This window comes from Myodes glareolus, chromosome 5 (assembly GCF_982192425.1).
Source record: "Myodes glareolus chromosome 5, mMyoGla1.1, whole genome shotgun sequence".
Taxonomy (NCBI): domain Eukaryota; kingdom Metazoa; phylum Chordata; class Mammalia; order Rodentia; family Cricetidae; genus Myodes; species Myodes glareolus.
In genome coordinates this window covers 30,388,009-30,415,746 of record NC_142030.1, presented here as the reverse complement: position 1 = coordinate 30,415,746, position 27,738 = coordinate 30,388,009, and the positions used below count along the sequence as shown (strand labels likewise).

At 40.1% G+C, this 27,738-nt stretch overlaps 1 protein-coding gene across 2 annotated transcripts in view; it reads left to right on the top strand.

The window, feature by feature from the left end:
* Positions 1-27,738, top strand: part of Asb14 (ankyrin repeat and SOCS box containing 14) — a 30,233-nt gene that overhangs the window by 695 nt on the left and 1,800 nt on the right. The window contains exons 2-8 of one of the 2 annotated variants that reach the window (XM_085687798.2): positions 4,763-4,817; position 6,779; positions 13,354-13,485; positions 13,574-13,732; positions 19,512-19,757; positions 25,313-25,484; positions 25,791-26,334. In XM_085687798.2, the coding sequence (XP_085543924.2) occupies positions 4,763-4,817; position 6,779; positions 13,354-13,485; positions 13,574-13,732; positions 19,512-19,757; positions 25,313-25,484; positions 25,791-26,334 (1,309 nt within the window). Of the gene's footprint in view, positions 1-4,762; positions 4,818-6,778; positions 6,780-13,353; positions 13,486-13,573; positions 13,733-19,511; positions 19,758-25,312; positions 25,485-25,790; positions 26,335-27,738 lie in introns of those variants that run through there. The other variant, XM_048421696.3, reaches the window with a different exon arrangement.

Genomic DNA, 27,738 nt, shown 5'->3' with positions numbered 1-27,738 from the left:
AAAACATTATCCCACAGCATGTACACCAGAAGAGGGCACCCAGATCTTATTAGAGGTGGTTGCAAGTCACCATGTGGGTGTGAGGAATTGAACTCAGGACCTCTGGAAGAACAGTGAGTGCTCTTAACCTCTGAACCATCTCTCCAGCCCCAGGAGTTGTTGTCTTAGTCAGATTTCTATTGCTGTGAAGAGACACCATGATCATGGCAACCCTTGTAAAGCAAACATTTCATTTGAATGGATCGCTTACAGTTTCAGAGGTTCAGTTCATTATCATCATGGTGGGGAACATGACAGTAAGCATGCAGACATGATGAGGGAGGAATAGCTGGGAGTCCTACAGCTTACAAGCAACAAGAATTCAACTGACTGTCACAGCTAGTGAAGCTTGAGAAAAGAGACCTCAAAGCCCGCCCCCACAGTGACACACTTCCTCCAACAAGGCCACACCTCCTAATAGTGCCACGCCCTTTGGGAACCATTTTCTTTCAAGCCACCACAGTTGCCTATTTTTTTCAGTGGTGGATGGTTTTGAATCCAAGACCATGTGGATGCAAAGCATACACTACACTACTGAGCTACATTCCTAACAAATAACTGCAATTTAAGTATATATAAGATATGATGCCCAGATGCACAGAAAAAAATCTTGGAAAGGATTAAGAATTTAATAAGTAAAGAAAATAATTGAAGGAGGGTAACAGCACAGCTGGGTGAGAAGATGCATACTGGAAAGCAGAAAGAAGGGCCAGAGAAGACCATACAACGATTATCCTTAGGGAGTAGAAGGTACACAAGACACATAGAAAATTATCTCGGCGAGGTAGGTGAGGAGCCCAACCTTCATATACTCATATTCAGTGAGGGATTGTAACCTCAGAAGAGATTGATGCCTCCGGGCAAGGGGATTCAAGTTCTGTTGATGATATGGCAGAAAACAGCCACCAGGTCTCTAAATGGTGTCAGAATCACCCTCACCTTGGGTATGGACAGTTCACAGTCATACACAACTAGTTGTATGCTCTCTGATTGACAACATTGGCCACCTGAGATTGAAACCATTTTTTCCTCTGGGGTGATAAACTCAGATTGCTTGGCATGGCAACCTCTACTCATCTGTAAAGCAGGATATTTTTTAACCTCAAATGATATTACAATTAAATATGGAAATGAGGATTAAATCAAACCTATAGAAATTTTTAAAGATTTATTTTGTATTTTGGATGTATGTATGGTGTGATTTACGCATTTGAGTACAGGTGCCTGTGGAAGTCACAGGTGTCAGGTCCCCATGAGGCTGGAGTTATGGGTGGGTATAAACTGCCCAGTGTAGGTGCTGGGAACCAAAGTACCTGCTCTCAATCACTGAGCCATCCTCCAGTGTCCTAGAATATGTTCTAACTAACAAATTCAGGGGGTGATCACAGTATGCCATGAACTGTTCATGACTATTAACTCACTTAAACTTTAATTCTCACTACTTCTCTATGGGGAGGTGCTGTGATTTTTCTCATCTAGAAATGAGGAAACTGAGGCACAAAAAAGTAACTTTACTACTGAAGAGTCAGAAAGGCTCGCATGGTTTGTGCTTCCTGCCACACCACTATTCCTAGACACTGGTGTTGACTTTAGGATGGTGATTAAAATAAGATTTAAATACCTAACATTTTACAAAGAAAGAGAATTTATTAGGTTATCTTTTGTGTTCGTTTATTTTTATTGAACTATATAGTTTTCTCTGCTCTCCTCCCTCCCGCCTCCTCTTCAACCCTCTTCCATGATCCCCATGCTCCCAACTTACTCAGGAGATCTTGCCTTTTTCTACTTCCCATGTAGATTAGCTCCATGTATGTCTCCCTTAGGGTCCTCATCATTATCTAGGTTCTCTGGGATTGCGATTTGTAGGCTGGTTTTTCTTTGCTTTATGACTAAAAGACACTACTGAGTGAGTACATAATATATTTGCCTTTCTGGGTCTAGGTTACCTTATTCAATATGATGTTTTCTAGATCCATTCATTTGCCTGCAAATTTCAAGATATCATTTTTTCCCACTGTGTAGTACTCCATTGTGTAAATGTACCACATTTTCTTTATACATTCTTCAGCTTAGGGGCATTTAGGCCAACTTTCATATAGAAAAGCAAAAAACCCAGGATAGCCAAAAACAATCCTATACAATAAAGGAACTTCTGGAAGCATCACAATTCCTGACTTTATATTCTACTACAGTACTGAAAACAGCCTGGTATTGGCATAAAACAGACAGAAGAACCAATAGAACCAAATCAAAAAGCCAGATAGATATCAATCTACACACCTACAAAAACCAGATTTTTGACAAAGAAGCAAAAAATATCAAATGGAAAAAAGAAAACATATTCAACAAGTGGTGCTGGCATAACTGGATATCGACATGTAGGAGAATGAAAATAGACCCATAAATATCACCATGCACAAAATTCAAGTCCAAAAGGATCAAAGACCTCAACATAAAACCAACCACACTGAACCTCATAGAAGAGAAAGTGGGAAGTACACTTGAACGAATTGGCACAGGAGACCACTTCCTAAATATAAACCCAGTAGCACAGACACTGAGAGCATCAATTAATAAATGGGACCTCCTGGAACTAGAAGCCTCTGTAAAGCAAAGGACCAGGTCAACAAGACAAAATGGCAGCCTACAGAATGGGAAAAGATCTTCACTAACCCCACATCAGACAGAAGTTTGATCTCCAAAATACATAAAGAACTCAAGAAACTGAACATCAAAGGATCACATAGTCCAATAAAAAAATGGGGTACAGACCATTAGGTTGTCTTGTCATATCAGTCTTATGATTATGGTATTAAATCCATAACCAAGCAGTTGATTTTGAATTTATACTTTTTTAGTATAAAAGTATAAGAAATTTTGACTAAGTAAAAAAATGTTTCATGGAAATTAAATTATAGTCATTACATAAATTTTATTATTAAACCTCAAAACTTGTATGATACCCAGAGATTGTCGATTGGGCTAGGTTTTTGTTGGTGTTAAAAATCTAGAGTGGGAAAAAAAAAATCTAGAGTGGGGGATGGGTATGGTGTTTGCTGCACAAATATGAGGTCCTGAGTTCAGATACCCAGCACCCACATCAATACAAGACATGGTGGTGCACATCCGTAATGTCAGTGTTCAGGGAAGGCAGAGACATGTCGGCACGGCACCTAGAGCACATTGGCCAGCCAATAGCCCATCTGACTGAAAGGATGAGCGCCAGGTGAGAGACGTGGTAGAGAAGCAATGGAGAAAGGACCAGATGATGGCCTCTTCTCTTCTTGCACATGAATACACATGTGAACATGTAAACACGTGGACCACACATGCAAAGGAAAACAAGAATATTCTTGTGCTGTGTGGAGTAGTGGCCCACTTAAAAGTGCTTACTCCCTAATTCCTAGACTCTGAATGTGCAAACCTTATGTAATAAACTGCAGTAAAGTTAAATGGGATTAAGTATGCTAACCACCTAGTGTAGGTGACCTGGGCAGGCCCAGTGTAATCACAAGGACCCTAGGCGGAGGCAGGAAAAGGAAAAAACCTAAAGGTGTCATGGAAGGTAGGGCTGCACCCAATCAAGGACCTGGAGGAAGAAGGAATGGGTCCACAGACCAAAAACCACATGATGGCTCTAGAAGCTGTAAAAGACAAGAAAACAGAACCTTAACTAGAACCTTCAGGAGAAGCCAGATCTGTCCAGAGTCCAGAATCAAAGAACTGTAAAGGAACGGATTTGTGCTGATTAAAGTCAGTAACAGTGTAGTACTTTCTTACAGAAAAAAACTAACACATCAGTCAACCCATAAGCACAGTTTTAAATGTTAAAGGAAAGCAACTGACCACATTGTGAACAGGACAAAGGGTCAAAGAAATTTCATTCTATCCAACCTAGACTCCTTGAGTAATTGGAGAGAGTAATTTAGGATGCATATATTGATTCCAGGCACAGGGGTGCATGCCTACAATTCCTGCAGAGTCGGAACAAGGCAGGGATCTGAAGCAGCCCTGGGCTACGCAGTGAGATCCTGTCTCAAATTTTAAAAATTCATATACAATGCTTTGATGTTTAGGTATTTTCATAAAAGGAGGATTTAAACTGTTACTGTTTCCTGAGAAAGAATTATGTCTATTGGGAATTCACACCCTGATTATATACTTTCTAACAATTTTTTTCTAAATCATAGAGTAGCCTTCAATTTTTTATGTAGTATGACGATATTTCAATCTCAGACAGATTTGACTCAATTCAGCAACACTTATTGAGGGTATATACTGCAGTCTAGGCTCCCAAGTCGACCCTTTCCCTTGCCTTCAAAAAGTTATGTTTAATAAGGGATGGCAGACCTGGAGAGGCAGTTTCCCTACAATGTATTGGGAAACATACTACATTTTACAAATGGGATCTCTTTCTCTCTCTCTCTCTCTCTCTCTCTCTCTCTCTCTCTCTCTCTCTCCCCCCTCAATCTTCTTGCACTCATGCACAAGCACATGTGTGTGCATGCATGGGTGTGTGCATTGGAGATCAAACCTGAGATGTTGTGCATGTTAGAGAAGCAGTTCTAACACTAGGCTGCATGCCCACCCTCATGGCAAGTGGTCTGCTAGGTTTCATGGTTGCCTCACATGGGAATTCAGCCCTGAGTAAAAGCTTTTGCCTTTTCCTTTGGGCTTCCATCAGAAACATTAGATTTATAACTACATATTTTTTTCTGTACAGGTCCCATTCCATTTCAAGTGCTGATCATAAGAAGATAGTTGAAGCAATAGAGACAGTTAAGTACTCTTCCTATTCCCCTTCAATGTGTGCTGAGGTACAGTGGTGGCAGCATTCTTTGGGCTTCCAAAGGCTGGAAACAGTCTTATAGTGGCATATTATTTGTGATATAATAAATAGGACTTGCCTAAAGGTCAGTGCAAAGCAGCCACACTAGACAGCCTTGCAGGCCAGGCAGTGGTGGTACAACCTTTAATCTCAGCAGCTACACTAGTTAGCCACAGAGGCTGGATGGTAGTGGCACATGCCTTCAATCCCAGCACTAAAGAGGAATATAAGGCAGGATGAGACAGGAACTCATTTCTCTTTCAGTCTGAAGATATCAAAGAGGTAAGAACTCTCCAGCAGCTTGACCGCTTTTGCTTTTCTGATCTTCAAGTTAAACCCCAATATCTGGCTGTGGGTTTTTATTATTCATGCTATATTTAGTGCCCAACATTTGGGGTATGAATTCACAGAAAAGTCACCAGTACAGGCCAGAGCTTGCACTTGGGGCTCCTGCCCCACTTGGCTAGGCTTTCTATTCTACTCTCCCCCACCCTGAGCCTCAGAGCGAGTTTGGAATTTTCCTGTTGTAGCCTCTCTGAAAGTCTCCAATTGTCACACAAAACTCCAGAAAAACCTGGGCTCCAAAAGTCACTGGACTCACCAGCCCTGGACCAGCTGGTTCTGCCTTCAGGCAGCTCCCCAACCCCTTTTCTGCCACACATGCTTTTTCTGAATAATCCCCTGTACCTTTTTCAGAGAGCCAGCTCTCCCCCCCCCCTCCTTCCCCAGGATGAGTTGCCCTCTCCCTGAACACCCTTTTCAGGCTGCTGCCAAACTAGGTAACTGCCTTGAAATTCAGTCCGGCTTTTACTGTTCTACACAGCAGCAGTAAGCCCCACATCTTCATCAACATAGTCAGCAGATTTGGTAAAACAATTGGGAATTCTTAAAGGGAGGAGTTAGTTAAAAGAGAGAGATTATTCCCACATTAAAAATGGAAAAAAACATTACAATGGAGGGATTTGGGTCTCTGTATGATAATATGCTAGACAGTTTGAAAATGGAACAATTAAATGAGAAGATATCTAATTTATATGGGATTTATGTAATTTCAGTTGTAAACATTATCAGCTTTATCATTTTTGTCTTATCACTAAAGAAAAATGTTAGATAATCTGAGTGCTAAGATACAGAAAAACAAAATAAAACAGATCACAGAGATGTTCAAATCCAGACAGAGGAATTTAATGGAGAGCCAATTTCAGCATTGCATTATAAGAACAATGAGAAACAGCTTAAAGTTTTCTTACAACTGGGGGCAGGAGAGATGGCTCAGTGGTTCAGAGCACTGACTGCTCTTCCAGAGCTCCTGAGTTCAATTCCCAGCAACCACATGGTGGCTCACAGCCATCTATAATGAGATCTGGGGTCCTCTTCTGGTGTGCGGTCATACATGGAAGGAATGCTGTCTACATAATAAATAAATAAATCTTTAAAAAAAAGTTTTCATACAACTAACCTTAATATATCTAGTAACCTTACAGGAATTTCCAAATGGCAGAGGCTCTGTTATAGCTAACTGGACTCCTGTGCTAATATCAGATTTAAGAAGATTCAAGGAAGCAATAGTCTCATATGGCATGCATTCACTTTTTGTGAAGCAAATGTTAAAACTCACGGCAATAGAATTATCTCTCAAGACTGGATAGAAATAATTAATATTGTTTTAGAGCCTGGTGTACATTACAATGGAGCACCTGGTTCAGAGAAGAGGCTAAGATAATTGAACAATGGAGTAAAACTAGAGGTAGAGAAATCTCCCAAGATCAAATTCTTGGAGAAGGAGACTATGCTACAATAGAAAGGCAAGCTGTAAAATGATGGCCACACCCTGGATTTATGACATGCAGCAGCTTTGAATGCTTGGGACAGAGAGGAAAGAAAATTGAGGCATTTACTAAAGTTATACAGGGTTCAAAGGAAGCCTTTAGGGATCTCTTACAAAGATTGACTTCGGCACTAAATAGAATGATACCAAATTCAGAAGCTAGACAAAAAAATAAATGAATTTCTGGCTTTGGAAAAAGACAATTCCCTGTGCAAAAGAATAATTAGGCCATTAAAGGCAAGGTGGAGGAATGGATCTGAGATACAATTAATATTTACTCTCATGACTATGATGATGCATGGATAGAAGAGGTGATTTCTAAAGGTCTGAGGAAAAAATCAAAATGTCAAATTTATAACTGTGACAAATAGGGTCACCTTAACAGGGATTATAACAAGGTGCTCCTAAAATAATGTTTTTTCTAAGAATAATCCACTCAGAATGCCCCTCCCTTCTGGATTAGGCAGGTGTGGCAAAGGTAGGCAATGGACTATGAATGTAGGTCAACAAGGAATGTTCAAGGTAATCCTTTACAATTGAGAAACTCCATGAGGGGCCTCTCACAGGTCCCTATACCAAATCTGGTTTAGTTGTTTCCTGCATTCATAGAGGAAATTCCTTCCCACATCAATTAAAGAACCTAATGCTTATAGTAAGAAATCATGCTACTGTGGATAATAGAATAGCTGTAGAAGAGAGAACAAAAAAATCAGGAGAAACCATAAAGCAAGTATTTTGGCAAATTTCTATAAATGAACAAAGACCAAAATTAAGAATATGAATAAATGGCATTGTCATTGAAGGTCTGGTAGACACAGGTGTGGCTGTAACAATAATTTTATCAAAATCTTGGCTTCCAAATTAGCCTCTACAGGATGTAAAAGTTCAGTTTTTAGGAATCAGAACATTATCTCAGGTAAAGCAGAGAATGAGATGGGTTGAATGTATAGGACTAGAAGGACAGAGAGGAAAATTAAACCCAATTTAAATTTGTGACTAACACAGCAATGAATTTGTAGGGGCATTATTTTTTTGCAGCAATAGAATACTCAGATTAACATTCTCCCAATCTTAGAAACAAACCATAAGTTAACATATGTTTCTGGTAAAAATATTACAAGATATTATAAGAAATGGTCACCAATGTTTTAGGTTGTACAATAAAGAGCACAATAGCTGCTGATCTTCCAAAGGCGCCAACAGCCCTACCTTTAAAATGGTTGACAGACAAACCTGTATGGGTTAAGCAATGGCCTTTAACAACAGAGAAACTGCAGACTTTAGAACAGCTTGAACAGGAACAACTAAAAGCTCAGCATGTTGAAGAATCAACCAGCCCTTGGAATTCTCTTGTATTTGTTGTTAAAGAAAAACCTGAAAAATGGAGAACAGTAACAGATCTAAGAACTGTTAATAAGATGATTCACCCAATGAGCTCTCTACAGTCTGACATACCTTTGCCTTCTCTATAGCCTAAAGGATAACCTCTTATAGTTATTGATTTAAAAGATTGTTTCTTTACTATACCTTTACAAGAAAAAGACAGAGAAAAATTTGCTTTCACAGTACCTCCTTACAATAATTCTCAGCCTGCTTAAAAGATATCAATGGTTCTGCCACAGGGAATGTTAAATCATTTCAACCTGTGCCAATATTATGTAAAATGGCCATTGGAAATGATATGTAAGCAATTTCCTGAATCTATAGTTTAACATTACATGGATGATGTTTTACTATCTGATTCAAATGTAGATACTTTAGAAAGAGTGTTTGAAGAAGAAAATTTTGCCTTGTTGGAGATTACAAATTGCTCCTGAAAAATAGAAAGGAGATTCTATTAATTATTTAGGCGATAAAATAGTTTTATAAAAAATTAGACCCCAAAAGGTACAAATTAGGAGAAACTGATTGTAGACTCTTAATGACTCCCAGAGATTGCTAGAAGACATTTCCTATCTACCATACACTATTAGGATAGGTCCTGATGACCTGATTAATTTAAACAAAACCTTAGATGATAACAAGGACTTAAATAGTCCCAAAGAATATCAGCTGAAGCAGAAAGAGAATTGGTTTTGATTAAAGAGAAATTACAGATGGCACATGTATATCATGTGTTTCTGAATCTTATCTTTACTGCATAAACTGACTAAAAAAATTAAAAAGTTATGTGGAAAGGGCCTCTGAATTAATTATAAAAGAAAAATTGAGACTTCATCAATTAGCAATAATAGACTCAGCAAAAATTATAGTACCTTTTAATAATGATGAAATTAAAAATAATGGGAAGAAAGTGAACCCTGGCAAATACTTGTAATAACTTTTGGGAGAGATTAGTAACAACTATTCCAAAACAAGAGAATTCATCTTATAAAGAGAACTTAGCTGGATCCTTCCTTGTGTTGTACAGGGCACACCAATAATTGAAGCCCCTACATTCTATACTAATGCAAATAAATCAGGAAAGGCTGGTTACAAATCAGAAAATTTAAGTAACGTATATCAAAGCCCTTATAATTCTGTCAAAAAGTCAGAATTATATGCTTTTCTTATGGTACTAAAGTATTTTAAAGGCCTTCTCAATATAGTTACTAATTCATAGTATGCAGAAAGAGTTGTTTTGCATATTGAAACTGCTGAATTTATACCAGATGATACAGAATTGACTTTATTATTTATTCAGTGACAAGATACAATCAGGAATAGGAATCATCCCATATACATAACATACATCCAATACCGTACAGGTCTCCTAAGTCCTCTAGCACAAGGTAACATAGAAATCAATCAATTATTGATTAGAATATGCTGAAGTCCTCAGAATTTCATTTTTAAAAAATCTTGTCAATAGCAAAAGTTTTTAAAAAAAAAAGACTTTTCCATCACATGGCAACAAGCCAAGGAAATTATAAGAAAATGTACTACTTGTTATTTATATAACCAAGCACCACAACCTGCAGGGAGTAACTTACAGGGTACTCAAAGGAATGAAATCTGGCAGATTGATGTGTTGCATTCTGTAGAATTTGGAGATCTAAAATATGTACACCACACCATTGATACTTACTCAGGTTTTCAATGGGCAACTGCTTTGAGTTCAGAAAAGGCTGATTCAGTAATCACACATTTGCTGGAAGTTATGGCCATCATGGGTGTACCTGTACAAACAAAGACAAACAATGTTCCAGTATATGTCTCTAAGAAAATAAATGAGTTTTTTGCTCATTATAACATAAAACATAATATAGGTATACCACACAGGCAGTTATAGAAAGATCAAATTGAACTCTAAAGAATGTTAAATAAACAGAAAGGAATGATAAATATCACCAGAAATAGATTGCATAATGCTTTATTAACTTTGACTTTTCTAAATGCTAATGAGAAAGGAACAACAACTGTGAAGAGACATTGGATAGTAGAAAAAAACTACAGAATTAAATCAGCTAATATACTTTAAGGATGTTCTGACCTCAGAATGGAAATCAGGACATGTGTTTCACTGGGGAAGGGGCTTTGCTTTTGTTTCCACAGGAGAAGAAAAGCCATGGATAGTATCAGAATTAGTAAGGTTTGATTTGAACAAGAAACATCTCTTAATTAGAAGAGATGATAGTTCATTAACATGGCCATTTAATGTACACTAACCTTTAAAACTAACAAATGCTTTTCATTTGATCAGATATAACTTGACAAAAGAGAATATCCCCAAAATTAGGGTTGGGGAAGGGTTTTGTTTCTGTCTTTTCAGGAGAATGAAGACATCAGCTAAGGAATATGAAGATCACTGGACAAATGAGACATCTGAAAAAATGGACAAATTATCCAGAAAAAAAAAATGTCTCAAGAAAAAGAGTAAATTGGCATATTGGTATAATACATTTTCAATAGGATAGAATTTCATAAATCTTTCCAAATGTTTGTTTCTACTGTTTTCTACAGACATTTAAGCAAATGGTCTTTCTGTAGTCTCAGTCAAGTTCAAGGTTAAAGCTGGCTTTGGAGTTGGAGTGTGGCTCTCTCCTTCTCTAAACCCAAGCAGGCTTATTAACGTGAAATCCAAATGTCTCATGTCAGAGGAGCCACGTATTCTGGGACATAAGAAAAACAAATATTTAAGGACTATTTTATTGCTACTAATCTCATAATCCTTTGGTTTTATGTTGACTCTAACAGCTTTTCTTAAGTTATAAGATTTATAAAATATATAGATATATATACATATATATATATAATTTTTTTGTCATGATATAATGGTCATATTAGAGTATTAACTGATTCTAGAAAAAGGTTTCATCTACCTTCCTGTACATGATTTTGGATTTGATTCTATCAGTTTTCTGCAGTGAACCATGAGCATGCCTAACAGCTACCTTTCAAATCTCCAAAAGGAGGATGGGGTCCCACAATGACAATTCCTCCAGGACTATGATAACACCACTAAGCTGAAAACACCACCTAAAGATTGGCTTTAGACTATAAACTGCTTAGAACAATTTTGAGGTGGCTAGCTAAGATGATCCAGTCTGACAGTCTGGGCTTGAGACAACACATACATTTTCCTAGTATGCTGAGACTGCACAAAAAATGATACCGCTACCTCTCCCAGGATTTGACAACTAACCCAAATTTTTCTTTTCAGGATTCCTTAAAGATACCATCACCCCCAGACATCAGAAAGTAAATTTAAGAATATGATACCAAGAGGTGGGGTGGGTAGTTTTTGGTCATTCAATGGGTTATGGATTTTTGTCATTGTTCTGAGGGGTTAGTTACCAGCTGCTACTGGTTATGGGCAGGAGGAAAGTTAACAAAGGAGATTAGATTCAGAGTTCTTGTTCTGAAAAGAAAAAGGGGGATATAAATATGATAGGATAAAAGGGTAGATTGTTGAATCTATTCTGAAAAGAAAAAGAGATGATATAGATGAGATTAAAAGGTAGATTATTGAATCTACTTTTTAAAAGCAATATTAGTTTTAAATGTTTTACATTGGATTAGATTTTTGTATATTGTATACAAATTTTGTACATTGATACAAATTTAAACTTAATTTTGTTATACTGTACATATGTTTCTACTCTTGGTCAGGGTATTATATCTACACAGCTCATTTAACAATGTAATGTAAATTTCCAGTCCTTGCACATTATTACTACCAACTGTTTAGGATAATAAGGAAATGCAGGTTATCTATTATAATCAAACCTGTAGTCACATTAGGTATGTTTTCAAGGTCAGACAAAGATATATTTTAGATAGACAGGTCACCTTCAAACACTTTAGAGATCTAGAGAATATGTCATTTAAGATGGTTGAATAACATAGGTGTTTTTTATGACAATGAGACATGTCTGCTCCTGTCAGTTCCCATCTACTTCAGAGAAGATGATGGGCATTGAAGAAACTCCACATGGAGTTTACTTTCATTGTGTTCAGTGTGAGCCAATGGTCAAAAAAGTGCTTGCCTCAACAGTATGCTGTCCTAATTAGACAAGCAGGACACAAGAGAGTAGCTGTCAAACATTTTCAAGACAAGGAGGGACAACCCCTCAGAATATCCCACTTCACAGAAAAGTCTGTCAGATGCGCTAGGCCTACTGGATATGGATGGATCCTGTAGAAGATGGATGCCCCAACATTGCAGAGGAACTTTGGGTGACTGTCCAGGCAGCCAGTTGTTTCTGTCATTTCTCACATTTTTTTGGAAGTTGCTTGGTCACACTTCCTGCTTACTTGGTTAATATTATTTCCTTCTTGAATCTCTGAGGGAGTTGAAGACTAGATAGTTATAGTTTTCCCCATTTACTAGATGCAGAAAGCAAGTTATAATAAAAAGTAATTTAGGTACAAGACTTTGGACTCACCAAGATAGTATAGATATGGAATATTTTCTCAGAATTTGTCAAATGCAAGTGGACTAGACATTGTTGATGTATTTATTGCCTATATATAGTTTAAATATTGTACTTACTATATATAGTTTCTAATATTATTTATTTTTAGACAAAAAATGGAAATATATTGATATATTAATTGTGTTTTAATAAATAAAGCTTGCCTGAAGGTCCACACAAAGCAGCCACAGTAGTCAACCACACAGGCCAGACAGTGGTGGACACACCTTTAATCCCAGCAACCATACTAGTTAGCCATTGAGGCTGGACTGTGGTGGTAGCACACCTTTAATCACAGCACTAGAGAGGAATATAAGGCAGAATGAGACAGGAACTCACTCCAATTTCAGTCTGAAGATTTCAAAGATGTAAGAGTTCTCTAGTGGCTGGTTGCTTTGCTTTTCTGATCTTCAGGTTGAATCACAATATCTGTCTCTGGTTTTTTACTATTTTCCTATAGACTAGGCATTTGAGCGGCCCACAGTCTGAAGTGGTCTTTTCTGGGATAAAATACTTCAGCATAAGTTATCAAAGAATGCCAGAACTCCTGTGCAGACAGAGGTGGGAGTGTTCCTGGATCTGGATGTGAGGAATGCTGGGTGCAAGGCCTCAATGCTGGTCTCATGATATTTAAACTTGCCTGTCACTGAAGATGGTGCTTGGATTCTACTCCTTCACACCAGCTTTGGTGTAGATTCCAGAAGCAGCATGGGCTCCTGTGTGTGCCAAATATGAATCTGCTTTGTTTTCCTTGTTACTAGGTAAGGAAGATGCATTGGCACACTTAACCAAGTACCATTCTGCATTTGGTGAAGCCAATGTGGATGGTTGGCTTCCTCTGCATATGGCGGCAGTGCAGTTAAATAGGAACATCTTAGAAATAGCCCTGAATGGTAAACTCCTTTTCACTCCCCTTGATGCTTCTGAAGAATAAGTTTATTTCTGCATCTTAACCTGTGTGGTGTGATGGATTTATTTCAGCTTCCAAACCCAGTACGTGGGAACAAACCACCCACAATGGAGAAACACCACTTTTTTTGGCTGTCAGCAGTAGCCTCCTAGAAAATGCCCATTTTCTACTTCTCAATGGCTGCAACCCAAATGCTAAGAATCTTGAAGGCAATTCTCCTCTTTTTACAGGTAAATGAGCGGCTTGTCCTTAAAGCAGGTCCAGGTCTCCTCCGTCCCACACTGTCCATTCGTTCCCTGCTGGTCAGACAGAGAAACCTGGTTTTTAGATTGTATCCAGCTGGGCATAACTTCCACTTATAACTAACTATTCTCAATTTTTAGCTCACAAAGTGAGCTGAAAGCTAGCATCGATTTTGAAACCATATGCCAAGAATAAAACCTAAAAAAGAAAAATCCTCTGAGGAAGAAGAAAGACAGTTGGAAAAAACAGAGAACAATAATGGCTGGCTCTTTAAACCCAGCACAAATGTAATTTTTCCCAGCACTCCAATGTTGTCTCCTGGGGCTGAGTCTTTCTTAGAAGGCCTTGCATAAGCCACAGGAGTGCAGGTCAGTCCCACATCCTCAAAACTGTGGGTGTCTGGTGTGCTAATAGTCACATAAAGGCAAACACACTTTAAACTTCCAGGCTTTCACAGTGATGGTGGGCAGCTGTCTTCCTCTCTGGATTTTTGCCTTTCATTTATTCATGTTGTGTGTTTGTGGTGCTGTGACTCTAGGCCAGTACTATGATTTGGTTGTTGCAACTCCATGATCAGTTTCATCAAAAAGAACTTCATGGAGCACCTGTACTTTGGGAATGTCCAAACTCTCATTTCCCAGGGCAGAGCCTTTCTCCTATATAGATGTAAATTACATTTTAGTTATCCATTCATTTGCTGAGGTGGCTTCAGTTGCTGTTAGGGTTCTCCTGCTAAGCAGCTGCAGACATTCTAGAACTGTACTAAGAATTTAGACTCTCATTAAAAATATAGAATTCACTTTTATTAAAGATGCTTTTCATAAACAATTCCAAAATTAGAATTAACATGTAAATAAAAGTGGTTGCCACCACCCTGTCGTGGGTGAAGGGGTAATTTTAGTAGACAATGATGTCACCTTGCCTTAACATTTCTCTCCACTTGATTTATAGATGAACATGTGTTTTCTTTCCGCTTTCATAATAGTTTTACATTCATTTACTCATCGTGTATGGGCGACTGGAGGGTGCACTAACATGGCACAAGTATGGAGGTCATATGACAAAAACTTGTAGAAATTGATTCTCTCCTTCCATCATGTGTGGCCCAGAAACGGAACACAGCTTGTCAGATGTGAGCAAGTGCCTTTGCCCATTGGACCATATCACTGGTGTTATAGTTTATAAACACACAGTGGTGGGGGACCAGTCTCACAAGGGGCTGCAGTCCTATGGTAGAGAAGCAGCAAGCCACCCAAGGCCTTGGTGTGGTAGCGGCGAGCCCCCTTGGCGGGTGGGAAACCACAGCAGGTGAGAGACAGACAGATACGCCATGCAGAGAGAGAGGATTTGGGTATTAAGTTTATTTAGTGGGCTATGAAAAGGAAAGGGGAAGGGGAGAGACTGAAGCAGGCAAAGAGGCAGTAGTTACCTCTTCTAAAGAGGGACAGGAAGAGAAAGAGCAGGCTGGAGAGGAGGTAGAAGGGGGTGGTTGGGAGTGGGCGGGACTTGTCTCTTGAGGGAACAGGGTCTCCAGGTGACAGACCAGGCCAACAGATTATAATAACTGGCCCTTCTTTTCTTTCATTCTTTTTTTTAAAATATTTATTTATTATGTATACAATATTCTGTCTGTGAGTATGCCTGCAGGCCAGAAGAGGGCACCAGACTCCATTACTGATGGTTGTGAGCCACCATGTGGTTGCTGGGAATTGAACTCAGGACCTTTGGAAGAGCAGGCAATGCTCTTAACCTCTGAGCCATCTCTCCAGCCCCCTCTTTCATTCTTAAAAAAAAAAAAGGCATACATTATTTACACATTATACTGGGTTTCATTAACATTTCTTCAAAGTGACAAAGTGTGATGTATTTTTAGGTGGTAAATACAGGGAGAGTTGGTTTGTACACTGACTTAGCTGTTATGCCCAGATCCACAGAGTCCCCAAAAAGCCAACAAGGAGACTGAGTTCGTATGTAAAAGCTCAAGCCTTTATTCTTACTCAAGTTTGAACTCAGATTCTCTGTGTGTCCACTGTATTGGCAGAATTGGAGTAAAGGAGTAAGTCACAAACACCAGTTTGGAATTATGATTATTAAAAGAGTTATTTATTTAAAGAGAAAAACTTACAGATCACAGTCCTAGACAACAGCCCTCTGCACGATCAGGAAGAGTCTGGTAGCCGAAGCGAAGTCTGAAGCTGCTTTTTCAAGCCAAAGAGACCATGCCCAAGTGGGCTGGTATCTTAAAGGCTTTTGGCTAACGGAGCAGAAGGAGCTCCCACAGCATGGGAGAGCCCTGAACACAGTTGGGGTGAGGCTTTTATAATAGTAGAGGTTGGGGTGAGGGATTTCTAAGGTTCGGGACCCCTGACTGGCTGATATTTGTCTATGGGTGCTCTGATGAAAAGGAGATGGGTGTGTGCTGGCCTAAGGGACATCAAGTGATCCTATCTACAATAGGTGGAATGTTAGGAATTTCCTTTGGATGGTCTGTTCCATCCTTTGGATGGCAGTGACTGGATGGTCTCAGTTTGTGGTCTTTCTTGGAACCAAGAATTGCCTTAGGGTAAACTACTGAGACTCAGGCCTACTTTCCAGTTGGTCTCTATAGAGCCTGTCTTGGCAGACGTGTACCAAGCTGCCCTGGGTCCTACATTAGCATTTAGGCATACACCATCATCATGACATTTTCATCTGTGTGTACAATGTATTTCTGTAATGTCTATTCCCATATTACCTTCTCCTCTCCCTCCAATCTCCTTCCTCTTTTCAGCCACCACCTCTCCCCCTTCATGTCCTTGTTTTTGATGATCCAGTTAGTTTAATTAGGATTGCTTAAAGAAACATGGAAGAGAGGTTATTTACAGTGTGGGGGCCAGCCATGGTAAGCTAAATATGAACAGATCACCCAAAGGAAGTTCTTTACTTCTAACCATTATCACCTGCCAGAGTAGAACTCAGCCATCAATAAATTTAGTAAGAGGCCTGAGCCTCAGTAGTTTACCCTGAGGCAATACTTGGTTGCAGAAAGAACCAGAAACTGAGATTACCTAGCACCACCCAAGAGCAGACCATTCAAAGGAAATGCCGGACATTCCAACCACTGTAGATAGGATCACCTGATGCAGGAGAATTGTCTGTATTCTGTCAATCATATTTTAATAAAACGCTGATTGGCCAGGCAGGCAGTATAGGTGGGAAAACCAGACAGGAAGTAGAGGTGATGCAATGAGAACAGGAGAATTCTGGGAAGTAGGGAGGTTCCTCTGCCATTCCTGCGCAGACCACTGAAGAGGCACCATGGAAGCTGACAGCTGAAAAAGGTACCAAGCCATATGGCTAACATAGATCAGAATAATGGGTTAAGATAAGTCATAAGAACAAATAAGTAGCCTGACCTAATGGGCCAATCAGTTTATAATCTTATGGAGATCTCTGTGTGATTGATTTTCTTTGGAACTTGCTGGTTGTGGGGTATCAGGCAGGATAGAAACCCCAACAAGCTGGCCCTCATGCTACATATGGCGCCCACGTGGATAACTGAATCCACAGAAAGCTTGAGAAAGCTTGGGAAAGAGTAAAACATGTTTTCTTGGTAGCAGCAATTTCTCGGGTCTGCTCTGCTTGCTAGAGGCAAGCAAGGCTTTCATCTAAGAGAGGCTTCCTGACTCAGCTTTAACTGCAAAACCCTGCAGCTCTTTTAAGAGGTCCTGCCGCAAAACACTTAAACGGTGTTGATGAAAAGCTGAACGCATGCTTTTCGGTGTTCAGCCGTAGCAGGAAAAAAGCTGCACTGTTTTAAAATGCCGGTTTTCTGGGCTGTCCTGCCAGGTCAAACTCTGACTCTTTTAGGCAGGCAGTCCGACTGAATGTGGTCTGTGAGCAGAATACTACAGCTTGCTTGCTAGCAAGGACCTTGAAACGCCATAGAGTTGTGGCAGTGAACACAGCTCTGGCTGGTATCTCAGCCATGAGGCTGGAAAGTTAAGAAATGGGCTGGATCTAGCCATCAAAGCCATGGTTTTAATCCTCTCCTTAAAGACTTGTGTGGTCAAAAAAAGAGAGATATACAGTAAAGAGAGATTCAAAGAGGAAGAAAACCTCTAAATGGTTTACAGTGTGTTAAAAGGCTAAAAGTTAAAGTTCTTAAAGTAAAGAAAGAGAGTAGTTGGGTGTGGTGGTACACACCTTTAATCCCAACACTTCAGAGGCAGAGGTAAATTGAACTCTTGAGACTTTAAGGGACAGAGGTAGTTGACCTCTGTGAGTTCAAGGTGTGGTAGCATACACCTTTAATCCCAGCACTGGGGAGGCAGAGACAGACAGATCTCTGTGAGTTCAAGGACAGCCTGGTCTAATGAGTTTTTCCAGGACAAAGATATACAGAGAACCTGTCTCAAAAAGGAAAAGTAAAAATAAAAGAAATAGAGGTTGAAATAAAGCCATATAAAGATGGAAAATACACAGAGAATCTTGATACTGTATGCTATTATGCTCTCTTTAAATTGTTTGAATGCTGAGGAAGGAGCAACAGTCGCCAAAAGACATTTGTTTATAAATGCTGCTGAACTAACCCAAGATTGGTATTTTGAAAATACCTTGGCTTCAAAACTGAAGTCAAAAAGTATGTTACTTTGGAGAAGAGATTTTGCTTTTATTTCCATAGAAAACGAGAGGCTCTGGATTTATTCAGAGTTAAGAAAAATCACCTTTGACCAAGGGAGGCCACCTGAAAAATCTCCGACAGGAACAGATGACCCAGATATTTGAATTCTTCATCCAGAACAGGTTCAAGACTGCTGCCTGAGATGATCAAGACTCACAGGATACTCCAGTCAGGACTTGATGATAATTCTAAATTTTCTTTAGGTCCCCATAAGATTATCAGGGCCCCAACCAGCAGGAAGTAGCCTGAAATACTACGCCCACATTCCCAACAAATGGACTATGGGTATTTTCCTTTGTTAAAAAAAAAAGAGGGAAATGATGCAGGAGAATTGTCTGTATTCTGTCAATCATATTTTAATAAAACGCTGATTGGCCAGGCAGGCAGTATAGGCAGGAAAACCAGACAGGAAGTAGAGGGGATGCAATGAGAACAGGAGAATTCTGGGAAGCAGAGAGGTTCCTCTGCCACTCCTGCGCAGACCACCGAAGCAGCACCATGTAAGCTGACAGCTGAAAAAGGTATCAAGCCATATGGCTAACATAGATGAGAATAATGGGTTAATATAAGCTATAAGAGTGAACAAGAAACCTGAGCTAATGGGCCAATCAGTCTATAACCTTATGGAGTCCTGTGTGTGATTTTCCTTTGGGGCTTGCCGGCTGTGGGGTACTGGGCGGGACAGATACCCCAACAAGCCGGTCCCCTCATACTACAATCACCTGCCAGCATACCTCACCAGGATACAACTAGACAAATGTCAGCCAATTAGGGGTCCTGAACCTCAGAGATTCCTAACCCCCACCTTTACTACTATGAATACCCAATTCTAAATGAGCTCAGGGCTCTTCAGTTATTCCAATACATTGGTCATGCAGAGAGAGCAAGTTTGCAAACTTGATTAAAATAAAGGCTCTTTGCTTTTACATATGGGACTTGGTTTCCTTGTTAGCTTGCGGGACTGCACGGATTTGGGCATAACACTAAACAGAATGCTGGAGCATGGGGGAAGGGGAAAATTCCTTAAGAAACTGAAGGGCACTAGCTAATATGCTACTTACCTTAAGCCTCTCTTATATAATGTCTACCTCACAATTTCCCAGCTGTTCTGAAAAACTCCTATGACATGGCTACCTTGCTGATCAGTCATGGAGCAGATGTCAATCTGCAATGTGCCAACAAGAGGACAGCTCTCCATGAAGCTGCCAAGCTAGGCAACTGGGACATGGTAAAGCTGATGCTGACTTCCGGGGCACACCCAGATGCACGGAGCTCCTATGGATTTACTCCTCTTGCCCTTGCTGCTCAAGGCGGACATACTGAAATCATGGAACTATTACTGCGGAAAGGCAAGATTTGCTTAGTGACTGATTACAGGAGGACTGAGAGCCAGGGCTGGGTTTGGTTGGTGGGGTTTAATGCTTGATTTTAAAGATGTTTGTTTGCATTTAATATTTTAATACTATTTAAATGAATGCAAAGTCCACAGAGGTCAGAAGAGGAAGTCAGGCACCTGGAAACTGGAGTTAAAACAGTGGTGAACTGCCGTGTGGGTGCTGGGAATTGAACCCGACCCGGGTTCAATAGAAGAGCAGTCAGTGCTCTTAACCACTGAGCCAAGTCTCCAGATTCCCCAAGAGTTCCTCTTGATGGGATATTTCAAAATAATACATGTTAACATTTTTATAAAGACCAGTGTTTGAGAAAATTGTGTGTGAATCTTGACTATTAAAAGCCTGAACTCAGCTAGGCAGTGGTGGTGCTCACCTTTGATCCCAGCACTCAGGAGGCAGAGGCAGTTGGATCTCTGAGTGCAAGGCCAACCTGGTCTACAGAGCAAGTTCCAGGACAGCCAAGTCAAGGTTATGCAGTGAAACCCTGTCCAAAAAGAAAAGCCTGAACATGGAGAATGAATTTCTTGTGACACGATTTTACAAATTCTGAGGCTGCAGATGACTTTAGCCCAGTACTCCCTCATCATGCTAAGAGAGCTTTACTTTTGTGTTAGTTGCCCTTTTCTACAAAGTCTCTGCAATAATCCATGTTCTCTCTCTCATTCCTTTTCCTTCACTCTCAACTTTGTCTCAACCACATAAATATCCAGTAGCTATTCACAGCTTACAAAACAACAACAACAAAAAAGCAGATATCTCATTGATATAAAACACTACTAACCAAAGCTGGAAAGATGGCTCAGTGGTTAAGAGCACTGGCTGCTCTTCCAGAGGATCAGAATTCAATTCCCATCACCCACATAGCAGCTCACAATTGTTTGTAACTCTAGTACCAGAAGATCCAAGAACCTCACACAGACTTACATGCAGGCAAAACACCAATGCACATAAAATATAAATAATTCTTAAAAACCACTACTGTAATAGTTTGTCCTGTCCCTTTAAGAGACAAGTACTGCCCACTCCCCCCCCCATCCACCAGCAAGACAGGCAGATCTGCCTCTCTTTTCTCCCCATTTCTCCACACTTTTTTTTATTTCTCTCTCTCTCTCTCTCTCTCTCTCTCTCTGTCTCTGTCTCTCTCTCTCTGCTCTTACCCCTTCCCCTTTTCCCTTACTCCTCCATAATCCACTAAATAAATACCCACTTCCTCTGCATGGTGTGCTTACCCTCTCAGTCTCTAACCCACCATGCAGCTCCTTGTCTAGGACCCGCTGGCCCTCATGGCCCACAGGCCACTCGGGGGCTCCCTGCCTGGGACGTGGCTGCCTTCGTGGCCCACCCTGGTTCCAGGGACCTGCGGCATGGTCTCATGGTCTACTGCCCACTGCCACCATTGGGGGACTTGCAGCATTTCTGCCTCTGCGCCCCTCGGGGATCTGCAGCATTTTACTTGAACCACACTGCAACTAGAATGGGTAGACATTTTCTGTCCTGCCAGCCATCTCCCAAACAAACTACACAAAGACTTAATTATGAAAGCACAACTGATAGTTTAGGCTTGTTTCTAGCTAGCTCTTACAACTTAAATGAACTGAAAGACCTCTGGAGCAGGGAGACTCTCACTCAAGTCTCGGGATAACACGACTCCCCATGAACTCACAAGAGACCTTCCTTGCTGCAATCACACGAGGTTAATTGACAGGACAGGAACCAGTGCACTGGGGTCAAAACTCATTTCCCACGTAGGGGTAGAGAGTTTGACCCCAAGTAGCTGGGAGAAGGGGTATTTAAGGGAAGAAACCACAACCCAGTAATCCAAAGGGGGCAGGGTGGGCGTCATTGGAAAATTCTGAAAATACCAGTGCTCACTGAAAAATTCCGAAAATACAAGTGATAATCACAAGGGGGTAACTTCCTGTTTCTCAAGATTATACCCAAAATTATAATCTAACTTTATCTTCAGCTAGTTCCTGACACAGAGTCACTGAACCAGCTAACCTAGATTTTTGGCTCTTCTCTTCCTGCTGGATTTTTGGCTCTATTTTTCCTGCTAGAGGGGTCTGGATTTATCCAGGTCTTTTAGAACGTATTTCTATTAACTCACTTTCTGCCTCATGGACTTACCACCTTTACTCTGCATGGCTTATGCTGCTTTCCTGCTTCCTCCATCTCTAGCTGGCAATTCCTAGCAACTCTGCCCTTCTTCTTCCCAGCATTCTCACTACCCTAAAAATCCTGCCTAGCTATTGGCTGCTTAGTTTTTTATTAAACCAATCACAGTGAAGTATCTTCACACAGTGTAAAGGAATATTCTACTAATATTACTGTGTATCTGCCCTATTTATCAATCAAACTATCTATCTATCTATCTATCTATCTATCTATCTATCTATCTATCATCTAGCTAGCTAGCATATCCCCTCCCCGTTTCTCTCCCTCCACAAGGCAATTTCTTATCAAGTTGTTAAGATAAGAGCAAATTCCTTCTGCCTGCTTTGCTTTGGGTCCTAGCCTCTGCTCTAACAGTCAAACTCCTGTGGAAGAGAGGACAATTCATGTTTACAGAGTACTTACAGAGTAAATCCCACAGGCATTAGCAGTCTATGTACCACACACAGTCCTTTAAATATGTGAGGCAGATATCAACTCACCCTGCACTTGAGGAAAGAGAATCAAAGCAGTACCAGCTGCAACACTTCTTCCAGTATACCCACTCCCTTACCGCAACACTGAATTATAGTGATGGCCATTCTAGATTCTGGGATGACTAGCAGGAACCTTTGGCTCAGAAAACTTATAGATCATTGAAATCATCATTAATGTGTCCAATGAAGCAGTATATGAAGTCCCAACAGTATAAGTATCTTTTTTATTCTCCTTATATTCAGAAATTTTGGTTTTAGTAATATGTAGTCCCAGTTTGTAATATTCTAGATGGCAAAGTTGCCTATATTGAAGAAAAGTTCTGTCCTTTGTTCTGTCCTTTGTACACTTATTTCTTTTCTGTACAGGAAGCAGATCTCCAGCAAATGCCTATTAAATTTTAGCATGACGCCTGACATATGTGATCTACGGGATGTTGTTAGATATTATTTGCTAGAATAACAAAAAGTAAATACCAGATCTTTCATCTTTAAGGAAAGATTCTCTCTCTCTCTCTCTCTCTCTCTCTCTCTCTCTCTCTCTCTGTGTGTGTGTGTGTGTGTGTGTGTGTGTGTGTGTGTGTGTGTGTATTGCTAGGGTTTAAACCAGTCTTTTGCATTCTTCAAAGAAACTCTAATAAACCACATCTCTAGACTAAGAGTAAATTTAGATCAGTGATTTAAATATAGAGATGAAGAAAGAGAACAAATTTTAAATCTTTTTAACCCTTTAGATTAGCTATCATTTGCTAGCCAGTGAGCCAGCATTTGAAGTCATACCTGACTCTAAATCATACTTTACCATCCTGTGCAGTGCAGTAGCAACATTGTAACATGAGGGCCGGCTTGTTGGGGTTTCTGTCCCGCTGGGTACCCCACAACCTGCAAGCCCCAAAGAAAATTACACACAGGACTCCATAAGATTATAAACTGATTGGCCCATTAGGTCAGGCTTCTTATTAGTCCTTATAACTTATATTAATCCATTATCATTATCTATGTTAGCCACACGGCTCAGTACCTTTCTCAGTGTGACAGCTCACATGTTGCCTCTTCGGTAGTCTGGGCAGGAATGGCGGAGGGAGCTTCCTGCTTCCCAGAATATTCCTGTTCTCATAGCCCTGCCTCTACTTCCTGTCTGGTTGACCCACCTATACTTCCTGCCTGACCAATAAGCATTTTATTAAAATACATGATTGACAGAATACAGATAATTCTCCTGCACCACAATATGGTCTCATAGAAGTAAGCTTGGGTATGCAGATGTGCACACAAATCTTTTTGTTGTTGTTTTGTTTTTTCCTCTTTTTATTACTTTATAAATAATACCAATCAAAATTTCCATTTCCTCATCTTAATCACCTTGCTTGTCTACTAGCTCTGTGTCTTTGGGGAACTTAAACTCAGAAAGTCTAAATTTTTTCACCTTTAAATGAGGATATTAGAACCTACTTCTAAGGTTCATCGTGAAGTTTAGAGATTCCGTAAGATTTTTTTAAACCTATCTTTGATTTTTGTGACTGGGCCTCTCTATGCAGCCCTGGCGGTCCTGGAGCTCACCATGTAGACCAGGCTGGTCTCAAACTCAGAGATCCACCTGCCTTTGCCTTCCAGTACTGGAATTAAAGGTGTGTGTTATCACTCTTGCCCAAAATTTTATGTTTAATTACATGTCTGTGTGTGTGTGCTACTAGTGTGTAGATGTCCAAGAAGGCTAGAAAGAGACCGTTGAGCCCCTACAACTGGAGTTAAAGGTGGGTGTGGGCCACCCAACCTGGGTGTTGGAAACTCATTTCAGGTCTTCTGGAAGAGAAGTAAGTACTTTTAACCACTAAGCTATCTCTCCAGCCCCAAGTTTAGACATTTTTATACATATAAAGCAACCAGGACATAGTGAACATTCAAAAGCGGTTATTAGATTGCTTACTGCATTCTAAGAATGAGGTTCTTGTGCAGCCCTTGTGATAAAGCAATCTATTCTAAATTAAAGGCACATTCTTTTTATTGAGCTCCAAATATGCTCAGAATGTGCTCAGCTTTGAGACTTCTAGCATCGACTCAAACATCTTTCTTTTCTTCAGCTCCCAGCTCCCCTTCCAGTCCCTGCCCTAGATCTTCTAGAGGACACTTAACCTACATACTCGACAAAGTGTGGATACACTTACCTCTGTAGCTATCAACAGCCCTCAACTTTAAGAAGAATTAGGGTCTTTTACTATGAAGTCTGTAATCATTTGAAAAATAACTACTGTCCCTTGTCATCAAAACATCATTAGATGGCATAGAAATATAGCCAGCCGCTTGTGCCACTCTGCATGTAAGCATATTAGGGGTCAGGGTGACTTTTATAAGCCAGTCTAGAAAGAAAGCTACCTTTTACCAAGTATTCCTACTGGACTTCAAGTGCCAAATGATCTATTAAACAACTATGATGGTCAACTGAACTGTAATTTAGAAACTACTTATGCCATGGTTTTCTTCCCCAACTAGTTAATACAGCACGTGGGGAAAGGGAGCACATATTTTATGTCTTCGGTTCTTAGTGTATTACTGTAACAGGTGCTGATTGTTTTTTTTAAAAAAATTATATTTAAGTGTATAAGTGTTTGTCTGCATGTATGCATGTGTACCGCATGCAAGTATAGTGCCCACAGAGGTTAAGAAGAGGACATCAAATCCCCTGGAACTGGAGTTCCCAATGGTTGTGAACCACCTTGTGGGTGCTGGGAACCAAACGCTGGTCCTCTGGAAGAGCAACAATTGCTCTTAACTGCTGAGCTGCTTTTCTGTGGAGGTGATGGTATATTAAGATTGCTTAAGCAATAGTGGAAAAGAATCTTTGCCTATTGAGACTTCTCTTTCTAGGAGCTGATGTTCACAGTCAGGCCTCTGATTCTTCCTCCATTTTACTTGAAGCCGTTAGAGGAGGAAACCCAGACTCTGTGACTCTCTTGCTAGAATATGGAGCTGACGCCAACATTCCTAAAAGCTCAGGCCACCTGCCCATACATGTGGCAGCTGACAAAGGCCACTTATTGTAAGTTCAATTCTGTAATTGTAAGAAACAGGAAATAGTAATAACTAAATTTCTTTAAAGAACTGCTTGGGAAACATGGGAAGCCTTGGGCCTCAGGTGATCTGACTAATTCGGAGTTTTTCCCTTAACAGTAGTTCCATTAAATTTTACTTGACATCTGAGTTTCTTGAAGAAAGTAACACTTTTGGTAGGGGTCCTAAATACCATCTGGTTAACATATATCATTCAATGTAGGGCTAACAGTCTCATAAATAGGCTAACTCTGCATTGTAACAACCTGAAGTGCATTTGATATTTTTTTCCCAGAGCCCTAAAGATGTTGGTTCCAGTTACGGATATTGCTGCCATCAAGAGGAGTGGGATCAGTCCAGTTCACTGTGCAGCAGCTGGGGCGCACCCCCAGTGCCTGGAAATTCTCATTCAGGCTGGATTTGATGTGAATTTCATGCTAGATCAGAGAATCCGTAAACATTATGATGATCAAAGGAAGTCAGCCTTGTATTTTGCTGTTTCAAATGGTGACCTCTCTTCAGTTAAACTGCTTCTGAATGCTGGTGCTCTACCCAATCAAGACCCAGTCAACTGCCTACAGATAGCTCTCAGGATGGGCAACCATGAGCTCATAAGTCTACTACTGAGGCATGGGGCCAACGTCAACTACTTCTGCAGAGTTAACCCTTTGCATTTCCCATCGGCACTGCAATACTCACTGAAAGACGAAGTCATGCTCAGGATGCTATTGAATTATGGGTATGACACAGAGCGATGCTTTGATTGTCCTCACGGGGACAGAGTTCATCGTTTTTGTACTTTTGAAGGCTGGACACCTACAGTTATTAAAGATACTATGGTAAGTCCACAGTACTGGTGGCATTTCGTAAACAGTTATTGTCTGTAGTCTTGGAACTGTAACAATAGATACAATATGCCCTTGGGGAAGCTCCTGTTGGGAAGACTCTAGTATGTCACATCGTAAGATAAACCCACAGTGGGAAGATGTAAGAAGTAGAAAGATAACTCCGAGGAGAAAGTGACTTTAGTCACAAGTTCAACACAAAAGCAAGGTTTTAAAGACCTTGTACTCTAGCTACTTTTACTTTGAATAATTTATTTAGCTAAAATGTTTCCAAGTTCCCCATACCTATAATCACTGTGTTTCTTTAGCTCTCAAATTTGATGAGCCCATTTCCTTTTGCCATCTTTCTGATGAAGAGAATCACATATCAGTCTCTTGGTTTTGCCTTACCTCCTCTGTTATTTTCCTCACCAACTTTTTCCAGGGCTTTCAAATTGCTTCTTCCACTTTTCTGGTCTTATTTCAAGTGTCCTCTTTCACAGGCCCTTCCTTATCCACCTTAAGAATTCCCTCCCTGAATCAATTCTCTTACTGTGGATATTTCTTTTATAGCATTTACCTAGAATTATCATTTTAACTATTTTGAATCCCTCAGAAATATATAAACATCAGTTCTTGTTCATTTTGTCTGTGCTTTGTACACAGTGGATGTTTTATACACCTGAACGTACATTATCAAAATTTAAAAACAAGGGTTGGGCGGTGGTGGTGCATACCTTTAATCCCAGCACTTGGGAGGCAGAGGCAGGTGAATCTATACGAGTTCAAGGCCAGCCGGGTCTACACAGTTGAGTTTCAGGACAGCCAAGGTTACACAGAAAAACCCTGTCCCCCTCTCAAAAAAAAAGAAAAGAAAAGAAAAGAAAACAAAACAAAACAAATAAGATGGTGAATGAAAGGTTTTGAACAAGTTTGATGAAGGAAAAGGTGGTGTTTCAGGGAATAAGAGTATGAGTTACTCTGTACACTGATTTGGCATTTAGGCATATACCATCTGGTATTATTTCTGAGCAGTACATGCATTATAACTTTCTCATTTGAGCATCTTGTCTAAGGACACATACATTATTTAAAGACAGAAACAGCATCAGGATCAGATTTAGGTTATAAATAACAGAAAATGCAAAAACATAAAAGCTTTAGTAAAATGATAGCTGGATATGATGGCACACATGGAGTCCCAGCTACTCAGGAGACATTACGTGAGGTCAGCCTGAGCAACATAGTAAAAGTCTATCCCCCCCCCCAAAAAAAAAAAAACAGGACTAGCAAGATGGCTCGACTGAAAGTGCTTAACACCAAACCTGATGACCTGCCAAACCTCATTGCCCTGTGAGGCTCCGGGGCCACACTGATGTCAGGCGAGCTCATGAACTGAGTTTAGTGCTCTTTTCATTA